Raw genomic sequence first — 15,001 nt, 5'->3', positions numbered from 1 at the left:
CTATGAGTAATGAGAAATTGCTGGCTCTACTTCAGGTGAAGATGTGTAGTTGCATACAATTTGGTAAACCAAAGGAAAAGACTAAATAGTGGACTTTATATCCCTTTTCCATAAGAAATAATTCCACAGTGACCCTTTCTAGCCTCTTCTACATAGAGCCACCAACAAATTTTTTAAAATTCTTGAAGAATCTGAAGCATGAAACTTTTTAAAAAGTAGGAGGTGGCAGATCATGGGGATTAATGGGAAATTAGTGCACAATGGGAACTGAGGTCCTAATATAAATAATTGTAGAATAAGGTGAGATGGAAAATGTGATTGCTCAAGTAAGTAATCCAGGTCCCATTCTGACCTTTCTACAAAAGTCCAAACGAAGACCTGTGTGCCTTTAAGAGAGTGTGTGCGTGTTAATGGTGATGAGGACGCCCAAGTGCCAGCTGGAGGAGTGAGAAATTTAGTAGTCCTTGTCCAGGAGACCAGAGCTAGAAAAAGTTGTGTTTGTGCAGCTTTTGCCTAATCACTTAACCTTTGATTTTCTTATCTACAAAGTGAGAGGTTGGATTGGATTTGGAAAGAATGCTATGCTCTTTAGCATTTTATACATGCATGAAAAATGTCCTCTGGCTGTGGGCTTTACAAATCCTTTCCATGCCGAGCCCGTGCCCATTTAAACAAACATTAGCAATCTTGAAATTATTTATGTTTTATGTCATCACTGATCAAATGCAAAAGACAAGTCCTTATATTAGATGAGACCTTCCTCTTAGTATAGAAAGCTCATGGTTCAGTACCCATGGATTGAATTTCATATTTTTTCTGTGTTTTACTGAAAAACAATGAAGATTCAGGAAGTGAAACGTGGGGGAAAATTGTGAAATAGATGAAGGAAGTCACAGTAAGTGCCTTGATATTAATATGGAAATATCAAAATAACGAATTCTGTTTTCTCATAAGACTACATAAAAGAAAGTAAATGCTGCATTTTCATAGGGGAAAAATTAGAAAGCATGTGAGATCTGTGTTTTAAATGGTACCTAAAGTGGCGTCTTTAGCTCTTATTCATGCCCCTTTGCAGTTTTTACCTCCCCCTGCAACACACCTGACACAGATACCTTCGTTCCTTCGCAAGATTAATTTTAGCCCCTCTGCCTCGCTGAAGGTTGAGAAGGATACACGTGAATGGCAAACCCCTAGGCACCATTTTCATTTTCTTTCTTCCTTTAAAAAATGAGGGCTGTGACTGTGAGAACCCAGGGAGGGGAGCTGAGAGTGGAGAAGTGAAACCAATAAGGATTCAGATTTCTACTTTCTGGTTCAAATCAAGTTCTTGAAGCCACCCAGCTTTTTGAAAACCCCTGCTAATTAAAACAGTGTCTGCTGATAATGTAAGTCTGAGATGCACTGTTTGAATGGATCTTTTGATGTAGTTCTGTGTGATGGCGAATAACAGAAGGGAGATGGATGGATTGCAGGCTTTAACTGAGCTGTGCTTTCACAGTGACATTTAACACCCTGTTCGTGCAGCGAAATATTTTCTAGGTCTTCATTGTGGGAATTACAATCAGTTTTTCTTTCCCAAGTATGGCTCCCCTAAGGGGGTGATGGAAGTACAATAGAGAGTCATGGGCTTTATTTTGCTACTTGACCTTCATGAAAATAAGAGATGATTTTGAAAAAAAAATGGTTAGAGGATATTTATGGTTTAATTGTTGGTCTTTGCCATTATTGATAACCTAAACATTTTCTCAATCATCCTTTTATCAATTTTTTTCTCAGTTAATGGGCTTTTCCTTGCATGCGTAGCTTCTGAGGAGGAGGTCACCCCCAGGCTGTTCTCCAAAACATGCATGGTACCCTTGTAGACGTCAGAGACCACCTCGTGATCCGAAGTAAAAACTTGATAGCATTCATATTAGAAGAAGATGAGGAGCATGTGGGATTTCTTTCTCAAATCTGCTATAATTTCTTTGGGGATGTCATGTCACAGTATGAGGCTGAAGCAAGAAAAGATCAGCATGAATTAATAGGCTTAGCACAGAGAGCAGGTGCTCTTTTACAATGTGGGAAGCACATCTGGGAAACACAACCTTCTTCCATTCCTATTTTGTTTTTCCAGTTGAGCTCAGATTTCAGTCTGAGACTTCTGCATGTTTTGTCACAGATGTATTCATTTGGTCATTCAGCTACAGAGCCTCTGAATGCCTTTTTCCCTGTCTGGACACTGGTACTTCTTCATGGGGGCTGGGAAATCAGAGGGAGCCGCTGGTCTGGCAGAGTTCCAGAGATTCTCTGCTCAGTACCACTTCATAGTCAAGACTTTGTGGGATTTGCCTCCCTTGACTCTGACACCCTCCAGGGTTTAGAAAGGCATTTATTAAGGTATCTTCCTAGCAGTTATACACCTCTATTTCTTTTTTACCTTCCAGAAATTTGTAGCATACCTGCTCATTTTTATTCTCCTTCCCTGCCATATTTTATTCTGAGTTTATTCTTTTGCTCTCATTTTAATAGGGTCAAGAGAAGGATACAAGAGAAATATACAGATTTCATTGATCACCTTGAAGCAGAAGTCCTTTGATTTATTTTTAAAGCCTTTTCTCAATGCTTTATTTGTGTTGAACAATCTTCTCAACAGGTGATAAGTGTGTAGTATCCTTATCTTTATTTGTGAGGTGCTACGGTTTGAAATCTGTTTCCCAAATTCATACATGGAAACTCAATGGCCAATGTGATTATAAGGGGTTGGGGCAGTTTAGAGGTGTTAAGTTTAAGTTGTGAGGTTGGAGACCTAGTGCATGGGCTGGGGCCTTAGAAAAGGATTTAAAGGAGTGGGCTTGCTTTCTTTTATTTTTCTGTGGGACACAACAATCAACCCCCTTCCCTGCCTTTTCTTTCTATCCCTTCCACTATGTGAATACATCTATGATGAAAAATACCAAAAATACCAGTGGCTTGATCTTGGATTCCAGCCTCTAGAACTGTGAAAAAACAGCTTTTTATTCTTTATGAATGACCCAATCTCAAACACTTTGTTATCAGATGATAACTAGTGTTATCATCACTAGTACAAGAGATGAAAAGTAATTATGTGAAGCCTTTGTATAAGTTGTGCTATACAGCATGAAATACGTTGATCAGATAACTAAAATCATAACATTTCTAGAGGCCTGAAAATTGCAACTTGCCTAACAGTTATACCATAGCAATGCATTTTTCATTCTAATACAGTGATTTGGGTGATTAAATGCAAGGACCCTGGGGTCAAGATTCAAGTTTAGTGTCTTACAGGGCCAACTCACATGGAATAAGCTTGCCTCACAGGGCGTCAAATGCACAAAAAATGAGGAAATATTTGGAAATCAACTGGTAAGTGTCAATAAATGATAGCCATTAGAGAAAGGAGAATCACGATGGTGTGACACACATTACTTCTGACTTGAGAAACCCAGGCCTTGTGAGTGAGGACTGACTGTTCTCTTTAGAAAGAGCCATGTGCTATTTCAAGCTATTAGATCAGGGACTAGGTTTACAGTATCACTAGGAAGGCTGCCATCTCTAAAACTTTCTTAAATCTTAATTTCATCTCTGTCCCGTAAAGAGTGACAACATTTCAAAAATAAGATTGTGATAACATGCTGCCTATTTTTAAAGACAGCATGGCCGAGTTTCATTGGGGAATGGTTATATTAGATGAATGCAAGTACTAGCTAGGTACGAATAAGTGGATACAATTGTGAGGTGCAAACAGCAGGGGCATACCTAGTATGTGGTTCATACAATTCATTAAAAAATTAACGCTGCTAGACTTATCAATGAGGCACACTAGCCTTGCAAGTGTGAGGCCCTCAGTTCAAACCCCTGTACTACCAAAAACCAAACAAAGAAACAAAAATCCCCAAAACAAAAAAGTAATGTATTTGTAGGAGAGGAAGAATGTAGGTAAGTAGAAAGAGAGAGTGGGAAGGCATCCTGGTGCAGATGTGTGTGTGTGTGTGTGTGTGTGTGTGTGTGTGTGTGCGCAATGTTCAAGAGAACATAAATACAGAGTCATTAGCACTTTCTTACTTAAGGAAGTTTTTTTTTCCAGTGCTAAGGATAAAACCCAGGGCCCTTCTCCCATACCAGACAAGTGCTCTACCACTGAGTTCTATTCCCAGCTCTCAAAGAACTTTGAAATCTAGAAGCTATTTATCCTGTTTGGAGTTTCCTAATCTATGCCTCGTTCCTCCATTTGGCATTTTTCTTCCTTACACAAATTTTCCTAGGAAAATAACACTTTTAATAATTGTTGGGGTTTGAATCCAGGGCCTCATGCTTGCTAGGCAGGTGCTCCCCCACTTGCACCACACTCCCAGCCCTGTTTTTTTTTTTAATTAGGAATTTTACTGTAAAATATATAGCCTCATATAGCCAATACTATGGGTAGGATTTAAACTGGTACTGTTTTTCTGTCATTGGTCTACGTGCTTCCTGGACAGGTACTTATACTCCAGAAAGTTGTTTGAAGCAAAGACACACATACATATATATACTTATATATATGTATGTATGTATATATGTACATATATAATATATATTATAATTATAATGTCATATTGTTTATAAAAGTAAAAATTATTGAACACAGTAGAGACATTACTTACTAAGCTACGATACTATGATAACATGATATAAGGACATTTAAAGGCATTGGTATTGGTATAAAAATTCCTTTTCCCCTGAACAGTACGATGTTTGCAAAGTGGAACAGTCCTCTTACAGATGGACACTCCATGTTGTAAAACATTAACGTAGAAGTCAGTGATATGTTTGTGCAATGCCCATCTCTGTTTGCTAAGCCTTATAATCGTAACAGCACACAGAAAGGCAACAGTTCAATGGGCTGGATTGTATTTTCCAGTTTCTCTGAAATTTTAAATAGCTCAGAATGAGTGTTTGGTGAAACCACAAATTTTATAGTCTTTCTGGCTTGATGAGCTGTGTCAGAGAGGAAGGCAAGGCCATTTGATGCTTGGTGCTTTCTTCCTCATTGAGCAGCAGATTTGTGGAAACCTTGAGTGCTTACATCCTTCTGCCTGCACAGTCTTGGCCACCAGCAGACTATAAGCTCTTCAGGTCTGGAACTTTATGTTCTTGGCATGTTGTAAGCCTGGGACAAGGAAGTGGTACTTCTGAAATTCTGTTTGAACTCCATAGGTATGGCTTTTAAATGTGTACAATTTAATAAGTGGCAGGGACCCCAAGCTCAAATTGAATTCCCCATAAGATTCAGTTGCATCTGAAGTGCTTTGGACACTTTCAAAGCCCTGTTGTCAAGGAACATTTAGGAAACTCTGAGAGACTCATCCTGAGGGAAGAGACAAAGAGATACTTAAAATTTTGCTCATGGAAAATAATAGATCCTGAAGGTTGCAGCTGTCCTCCTTCTGACTGATGTCTAACTCAATCTTTTCAGTCATGACCTTGAATAAAAGTTGTCTTCCATAAGATCTTCATTTGACATGAAGAGTACTAAAAGCCAGCGTGCTTGGTACTGGATCATGACAGCCTCATCAGCAACCTTGACACAGAGCCCTGGACTCCCTGGGGTGGCCACTGGTGGGCAGCCATGGCACTGGTAGCAGCACTGCAGGTTTGGTTATCGGCAGTAGCATCACCAGAGTGTGAAAGCAAATGAAAATGTGACAGGTGGAAAATGTCAGTGTCCACCTGTCCTTTAGTGCCCTTGATCACAGGGCAATGGATTGAGGAGTCTGTGGAACACGATAGGAATGAGTAAAGCTAAAGCCATAGAGATGTTATGTTTCACACTCTTTTGGATGATTAATCTTTTTGCCCCAAGAATAACCAACCACAACAGGTTGCATTTATTATTCTCTTTTGAAAATTCCATGATACAAAAGTGATTTTAAGTGTTAGATATTTTCAGATTCCTGGAAATTCTTTAACACAAGCAGTGATGACTAGTGAGATGCTTTTGAAGTCTCTAAAACCTAAGTTTTCCACGAAGTGTTTTTATATTTCTTTTGGAGGAGTTTATGTTGAGTTTAGATTCTTAATCTTATCCTACCAAAATCCAGGGTTGAGAGACAAATTATCTTCCATTACACTTGAGAATAATAGCTACAGCATGCAATGAGGTGTGGAAGAGGATTTTTTGTGCATTTTTATTTATTTAACAACTTCAGAAATAAAAATAATATTTTTGGTTATCCTATGTTTAAAGTCTTAGGTGGAATTTTATTTATTTTGTAGGACCTTTCAATTTGCCTGAGCTTGCCTTGAACCATGATCTTCCTGACCTCAGCCTCTCAAATAACTAGAACTACAGGTTTGAACTACTGGCACTGGGCTCACTGGTTATTTTTTAAGGTAGGGTCAAATTTTATGGGTGGGCTAGACTGGATCATGATCTTCCTGTGTGTGCTTCCCTTTGTAGCTGGGATGTCAGACATGTACTATCATGCTCAGCCATTGGTTGAGATGAAATCTTGTGAACTATTTGCCCAGGTTGGCCTCAAACCATGATCCTCCCGAACTCTGCCAACCAAGTAGCTAGGATTACAGGTGTGAGCCACCATGCCTAGCTTCTTGTCCACTTTTAAATAAAGTTGTTTATCTTCTTGTTCTTGAGTTTTGAGAGAGAGAGAGAGGACGAGAGATTGATTTATCATTGTAACTAAAGTTACCCACACTTAGGGCACTGTTCTCATTTCTTTACAGATATATTACTTACTTGATATACACAATAATTCCCAAAGTTGGTATTATATTATAAGGGGACATAAAGGTAAAAGAGACTGTAGAGCTTCTCCAATATCATACAGTTTGAAAATGGTAGACTTGGTTTCCAACCCAGGCTGGGTCCCTCCAGGGTCGGTGTTCTTAACCACCATATCACTTTGTCTATCAACACGTTTTTTTTAGTATAATTTCCACAAGAACATAAGTTTGAGGATAACTTTTTGTGACAATTTATCTGCTCTCTGACTAACAATTGGACTCAAGCAATAAATAATGTTCTTAAATGAACATTATTTAGATGTTTAGATTGATTAAAGATTTAGATAGCCAAAATTACAGTTTTAGAAAGATTAGAGCAAATTCTTTCTAGATGGATGACTTGTGATATTTCACAAGCGTGAACTTTATAGGCAATTACTTTGAGATTTCCTTCAACTCAATATTTCATAACTTTAATGAGTGAAAAATTAATACCAGATTGTTTCATGAGAATTTATCTTATTTTATGACCAACCATTTTTGTTTCCTCTATGCTAGTATTGGTAGTTACTTGTAGATATTAGCATTCTTCATATGAAGAACAGATTTATTATTCTTATTTAACCAGAGGAACATATAACTTCTTATCTCAATAAGGACAATTTGAGAGTGAAAGGGGGTCCTGTTGATAATTGTGTCAGGGCAAATACCGACAATCTGGGAACACAATCCTCAGTATTTAACCTACACATGGATGGAAACCAGGGCACTAATGATTCTGGGGATTGTGGTTGGTTTCTAAATTTTCTAAAAATTGAAAGAATTCACTGACAGACAAATGACATTTGTTCCTTTCTTAAGAAAAAAGATGGAGAATACCAACTGGATAACTTGAGTCCACTTATTGGAATTCTTGTTAAGAGCTTAGGCTTAGTTTTGCTTGATGCTTATTGTGTGTCTTAGTCAGTCTGGGAAGCTATAACAAAGGGACCTAGACTGGGTGTTTTAGAAACAATGAAATGAGTTTCCCACAGTCTTGGAGCTAGCAGTCCGTGATCACTGTTCAGCATGAGTAGGTCCTGGTAAGGACCTTCCTTTGGGGTATGTAGATTGTCCACTTATCCCTATCTTCAAAGGGCAGAAGAGGGTAGAACAGCTCTTCAGTGTCTCTTGTGTAAGGGCACTAATCCCATTCATGTAGACGCCACCATTATGACTTAATCACCCGCTAAAAGCCTCACTTCCTGTTATCATCACATTGGGATTTAGGATTTTGATACATGAGAAGAGTGTCATTACTTCAGCATGACAGGGTCAATGGTGTGGCCAGTGCCTTTGGCCATGAAGAGAGGTGAAGCGCAGCCAAGTTTTCCTAAAGATTGGTTAAATTTGCCTGTAAATGAAAATCTAGGGAGAGAAAGATGAGGGCATAGATGGACAGCTGCAGTTCTATCAACTTCCTAAGTGCACAGAACATTGATCATTCTGTTCAAAGGTGTGGAAGTATCTTATTTAAGGGTGTTACTGGTATACCCTTTGTCTTCTAGCATCCTAAATCTCAGCACAGGTTACTAGGGTTACTAGGTTACTGTAACCTTTCATTGTTGTTCACCTAGTAATGCAGTATTAAATTGTGAGAAGAGCAAAGAAGGTTTGGACACCAGTGTGAGAAAGGCTGAGACAAGTTATTTGAGCTCCCTGAGTCTCAATTTCCTTTTCAATAAAAGGAAAATACTGAGCTAAATAAAGCAAAGTTTCTCCCAGCTTTAATTTATGTAATTCTATAATCTACTGGAAGGATAGAGCTTGTTTTCCAACTTGTGTGACATCATGCCTAGATGGTTCATCTGCTGAATGAGGCAAATCCAAAATATTCCTGGATTCTTTTTAACCGGGGCAATAACTCTTTGTGCAGTGTACTTAATGATTCAAATATTTTTAAAGGCATATATCTGCACATATATTATGGAGGCCCTGAATCTGAAGTTTATAAGAAAGGACAATACAGAATGTATTGAGCAAATTAAAAAAGAATAGTTTGTTAATTTAAAATAGCTCAAGTTACTTCTCAAATATTTGAGTTGGCTTAGCCCTTTGTACTTAGAGATGAAAGAATTACACAGTGGTGAATCATACAGGCTTAAGAGTCATGCTGTGTGCAGTTCTAAGCTCCTACCATTTCCGTTTTCCATGTCATCTTGGGTAAGTTTATTAACTTCTCTAAATATCAGAATTCTTGTCTATGAAATGATGTCAAAGTACTCTTATGGAAAAAAAATGCATGTAAAGATCTCAAGAGTTTATCTCTCTGCTATTGTAGTCAGCCCCAAAAGTTTCAATGGGAAAAGTACTGGACTAATTGACTAATATTTATTAGCAGACTTAAACATATTAATTTAGTAAAAATCAATTTTCTCACTCACACAACAGCTCTGGAAGGGAAGTCAGGGGAGCAGAATATCAAATATGTTTTAGTCCGTAACTATAAAGTGGAAACCCATATTTTGTTACTGGCCTGTTGGGAATCAGTGAGAAATGCATATACCTTCTTGAAAACTTATGCACAATGACAGGACTTAAAAAGTGTTCTTTCAATATTACCCTTTGAGAGTCATGGGAATAAAGTAGATGTTTGTAATATTTATTGTTGTGGCCCTTAGTTGACACATAGGACTAATTACTAACCAGAGATTGTATAGACAGAAGGGAATCACCAATAAGGTGCATTATTGTCCCCATGTCATGCTCTGCTTTTGTTCTTCTTGGTTGATGACTTTGTGCCTGCTCTGTAAAGGATTGGTGATAATATTCACTATGTTTCTATGATCTTAGGAAGCCAGGGGCATATCCTAGAGCGGCAGCTATAAGCACTGCTGCCACATATTTACAGGGTATATCTGGAATCTTCCACTCTGGAAGAAAAGCCAATCTGGCTTTTCTGGATTAACTCTATAACCCAGCATTGTTAAGTGGCTCAGTATAGGAGACTTCTTCTCAAAGAATATTTGTAGGATACCAAAACGGAGTGGATGCTGTGTGTGTGAGTGTGTGTGTGTATGTGTGTGTGTGGAGAGAGGAGACGGGGGTGGGGAGGGAGAGAGAGAGAGAGATATGTGAACATAGTGAAATGGTGAAAGAGGCCTTCTCTGTGCCTCCAAACAATAATATTGTTCTACATCTTGGTTTTGAATAAAGACATTGGTATTGTGATGTCCGTTAAAAGGAGGGGGGACAAGCTGGGTGTGGAAGCAAACTCCTATAGTCCCAGCTACTTGGGACCTTAAGAGGTATTGGTAAATTTGCAACTTCGTCAGATCTGTTGAGAAATGAAGGTCATCAGCCACGGCTCATGTTGTGATCAGAGACAAATTATTCCGAAAAAGATCAATGATCCTCACAGAGGAGGACTGTGGGTAATGGCTACAATGAAGTCATCAGTGCTGAAGGCTAAAATATCAAGTTGGATTCAGAGTCTATGACTGAATCCTGGTTCTGATGCTTTCCTGCTACATTGCTATCTTTGGCAACTCTCTTCTGTGAGCCTCAGTGTTGTTCTAGTAACCTCAGTATCGTTGTTAATATCTACTGACAATATTTTTGTGATTTAATGTGGGTAAATAATGAATATGTAGAGGGCCCAGAAAATGCTTGTCCACACACACCTCACCACATTCCCCAGTTCTCTCAGAGTCCTATCAAGGGTGAGCTCTGGTCCTCAAAAGTGGTGTGGATATCAATGAAGGATAGAGGATGCACTGGAGTAGTGAGTGCTGGCTCAAAACCCTGCAGTTGACACTGCTTCCCTCAGATGACTCCGGTTGGAATGGAAGTCATCAGATTCATAGTGATGATTTCTCTACCTATGGTCCCATTATTTGAAACTCCTGAGAAAGAGGACATCTTTGAAGACAACGAAAACAGATCTTAGAGGTCCTCATTTATTTTTCAGTATTCTCTAGAAGATTTGAATGTCAAAATGGTTTGTGGATTAGTGCGTGTCTAGAAAATCTTTTACTCATTATTGAGATAGTAAAAAAATAAGAACCGTATAATTTCTTTCATCAGATGACTTCTTAATTCAATTTATTTAAAGAATTTTTTTCTTAATATTATATGTTTCTTAATTTTTTGTTTTAAGATACTTTTATATTAATGAAATGATGAAGATTGCTTAAATAATTACTGACCGGTGAAGTTGGAATGTCTAAGGGACTATTTTTTCTGACATTTTGGTCTCTACTGTCAAACATTCTTAAAAGGTCTACTGAACACTTTTTTACCCTTACCATATATCTCTCTTTACACATATCTCATTTTCTTTTGTTTCTTTTAGAAAATGAATTTTCTTAACCAGCAAGTAAAACTAATTTTATTATATATAAAATTCAAATTATTTTTTGTGTGTTTTTTCATTCTTTTGACATGTGAAAGTAAGCACACTAGGAAGTACACATAAGAGAATTAGATTCAAAACCAACAAAGATTTCAAACACAGATCCACAAGAGATCTTGTTTCTGTCTTATGTGGTAATAGAAGCCGAGTTTATTGTTGGGAATTTTTCTCTGGCTGTAGTGAAAGACATGGAATAGCCATAAGAAATTTATTAAATCAATTTAAATAATTTCTTGAGATTGACATTCTTTGGGATATTTGGACAGTAAAAGTCTCATCATTAAAAGTATGGTATGGGAAAAGCTGTTTAAAATCTTGGGAAATTGGTGTTTTCAGTAATTTTAGCTTGCATTATCTAAAATGTTTCAGTAGTTTAAGTTTGATTTTCATCTTGGTTTCCTGGGTAATTTGTTAGAGAAAGTGGAACTGTGTGATGACATTTTGTGAACTTTAAGTCATTCTCTTCTGAAAATCATGCTGGGAGCTGCCATTTAAAAACAAACAAACACAAGTAAAATAACTCAAGGGGAATAAATGTGCTGGATTTAAAATGGGTGAATATTATTGAAGTGTATTAATGGCCAAGACTGGTTTCAAGGCCAGAGCTCACCTGTCTTTCAAAATGAAAGACACCAGGCTCCTTTGGCACGGTGCAGATGTGAACAGTTGTATTGCTCAGGTGTAAAGATTGAATGAAATGAATATTAGAGAATGAAGCACAAATTAGAAATTTTTCTTTGGCATGTTGTTGAGCCATGAATCGGATTTCAAATGAGCAAATGGGTGCTAGCCTCATGTGTGAAATTTCAGGATGTTGATTTACTGACTGACCTAAACAAGAAAGATATGAAAATGAAGAATGCTGTAGTTGAAGTGTGCCCTAAAATCACCCAAGGTCTTTTCATTTTTAACATCCATAAAATGAAATAAAAAGCCAGGTGCTGGTGGCTCACATCTATAATCTCATCTACTCTGGAGGATGGCGGTTTGAAGCCAGCCCAAGCAAATAGTTCCTGAGACCCTATCTCAAAAAACACTTCACAAAAGGAAAAAAAAAATAGGGCTGGTGGAGTGGCTCAAGGTGAAGGCCCTGAGTTCAGGCCTCAGTATCACAAAAAAAAAAAAAAAAAAAAAAAGAAAGAAAAAGAAAAAGAAAAAAGAACAGGCATAGCCAGACATGGTGGTGCATGCCTGACTTACTTTGCTTAATATGATGAGTCCATCCATTTTCCTGCAAATGATGTAATTTTCTTCTTCTTCATTACTGAATAATGCACCATGTGTATATATATATATATATATATATATATATATATATATATATACCGCACTTTCTTCATCCATTCTTCAGTTGATGAGCACCTAGATTGATTCCATAGTTTGGCTATTGTAAATAGGTCTGCTATAAACACTAGTGTGCAGGCGTCTCAACTATGTGCTAATATTCACACAGATATATGCCCAGGAGTGCGATAGCAGGACCCTATGGTAGTTCTATTTGTAGCTTTTCGTTTTAAGCTACTAAGTTTGTAGAATTTGTTATGGCAACCCTAGTGTATATAAACCTTACACTTCACAACATTTTGTAATGCAAAGCTCGAACAAAATAAATGGTTAATTAACTAAATTTTGTCATGAAAAATTAGGATTAAACTAACTATACTGAGAAGTCATTAATGATATAAGTGAAGAAAAAAGATAAAAATAACAGCTCATATAAGGTATCTCACTGGTTAACTTTAATATGTGAATCTTTAGGGAAATAGATTAAATAACAAAAGTCTAACCTTATAGGAATTAAGTGAAATACACACATTCTTGTTTGTAGCCTTATTGGGATATAATTAGAAAGTAAATATTGCATGTATTAAAGATACATGAGGTGACATTCTGATATTTGCATTGATCAAGCTAATGAAGAGTTACCAGTTTTGTGTATGTGTTTGTGTGTGGAGAGAACATTTCAGATATACTTTCTTAGCAAAATTTAAGTATATGCTATAGTACTCTTAAGTTGTAGGCACCATGCTATATAGTAGACATCTAGAACTTATTCATCCTACAAACTGAAGCTCTGTAAAATTTACCCAGTGTCTTCCCATTTCCCCACTCCCTAGCCCCAAACTCTAGAAATCACCATGATACTCTCTGCTTCTGTGAGTTAGACATTTAGACACCATCTATATAAGTAAAATCATGTAGCATTTGTCTTTCCGTGCCTTAATTATGCTACTTAATATAATATCTTCTAATTTCATGAGTTGTTCTAAATGACAGGATTTCCTTCATCATTTTTAATAATATTCCACTGTGTACGTCTGTCTCACATGTTCTCTATCCATTCATCAATATCTCTATGGATTATCTTGTCTATGGTGAATAATTGTATAATTAATATGAGACTCCAAATGTCTCTTTGACAAACGGATTCACTAACACATCGCAGAAGTGGGATTTCTGGGTTATCTGGCAGTTCTACTTTCAATTCTTTGAGGAACCTCCATACTGTTTTCATAATGGCTGTACCAAGTTATATTCCTATCCACCACGAGAAAAGCTTCCCTCTTTCCACTTTTCTTTTTTTCCCAGCATTTGGGAGGAAACTCTAGGGCTTGTACATGGTAGGCAAATGCTCTACCACTGAGCCATATAGCTACTTGGGTGGTTGTGGGCTTCTTGGATCTGTATGTTCATTTGTATCTCAGATTTGGGAAATTTCCAGTCATCATTTCCTTAAATAAGCTTTCTCATTCTTTGCTCCTCTGGTACTTCCATAATGTATCAATTAATTCATAAGTCCTACAGATTTTCTTCAGTCTGCTCCATTCTTTTTTCTTTTGATTCCTCTGACTATATAATTTCAAATGCCCTGTGTTCAAGCTCATGATTCTTACTTCTGCTTGATAGAGTCCACTGATGAGAAGCCCCTGGGAATTTTTCAGTGCTGTCATTTTGTTCTTTAACTCCAAAGTCTCTGCTTGTTCTTCAAGCAGAGACTCCTTGCTGAGCTTCTAACCTTGTTCATGTTTTGTTTCCCTAATTTTGTTAGTGTCCAATTAGTGTACTCATATAGAAAATTGAGCTCCTTTAGTTAGAATGATTAAGTTGAAGTTTTTGTTAGACAGTTTGAAGGTCTCCATTTCTTTAGACTCAGTTACTTTCTTTAGGGTTGGTGCTTTATTCTGTTCCTTTGGTGGAACAAGGTTTTTCCCTGATTATTTGTGATTGTCATGGCCTTGCATTGGTGTCTGCACATTTGAAGAAGTAGGCATCTCTTTTGGTCTTTACACACTGGCTTTGATTAGGGAAGCCCTTCACCACTCAGTTTATTCAGAGATTTGTGGTGGGATACATAGCTGTTCACAAGTGAGCTTGCTACTGGAGTCCTTGGGTAGGTTGACCTGGTGTCTATGTCAGTGACTAGGTAAGACTGGTGCCTGAGCTCACAAGGGCTGTCCTGGTACCTGGACCTATGCAATAGGGTATGGAACTTTGGCCCAATGTATGGTCTTGGATCCTTCGTCCATAGAGTAATTCTGGCATTGGTATTTAATTGAATGGGCCTGTTGACTGAACCTGCTTGGGGTTGTCCTGAAATCTGGGTCCATAGCAGCTTACTTTGAGCTTGGGGCTTTAAGAGCGGGCCTGGCACTATGACAGGCTTTAGCCTGAGGCTGTGGGAAAGCCAGGTATTTACTTCCCTCGCAGTCCTCCGCTCAGATGCTATCTTTCTCCATACTGCTTGGGAGAGGTGGTTTGGGTAATGTGAACATGAATGTTCCTACCATCGCCAATATAGCTGTTCTTATTTATGCACTAGGCTCTGTGATCTCTCTTTTGGATTTTTTTCTAGCTCTATGAATGTCTATGAACGTATTTTTGTGC

The 15,001-nt window shown here is 37.7% G+C and overlaps 1 protein-coding gene across 19 annotated transcripts in view; it reads left to right on the top strand.

The window, feature by feature from the left end:
• The window catches only part of Mlip (muscular LMNA interacting protein), a 234,113-nt gene that overhangs the window by 7,996 nt on the left and 211,116 nt on the right, over positions 1 to 15,001 (top strand). For 15 of the 19 annotated variants that reach the window (XR_002211399.2, XM_074081902.1, XM_074081901.1 and 12 more), the window contains exon 2: positions 6,256 to 6,372. The exons of the other annotated variants lie outside the window; for them this stretch is intronic. Coding sequence is in view for 14 of the 15 variants with exons in the window: in XM_074081902.1 (XP_073938003.1) it covers positions 6,289 to 6,372 (84 nt within the window). In the remaining variant the exon portion in view is untranslated. The remainder of the gene's footprint in view (positions 1 to 6,255; positions 6,373 to 15,001) is intronic. 19 annotated transcript variants of the gene reach the window in all.

The sequence above is a fragment of the Castor canadensis genome, chromosome 8 (genome assembly GCF_047511655.1).
Source record: "Castor canadensis chromosome 8, mCasCan1.hap1v2, whole genome shotgun sequence".
Classification (NCBI taxonomy): Eukaryota; Metazoa; Chordata; class Mammalia; order Rodentia; family Castoridae; genus Castor; species Castor canadensis.
The sequence above is the reverse complement of the archived record's forward strand: the minus strand, read 5'-3'. Positions and strand labels throughout refer to the sequence as shown.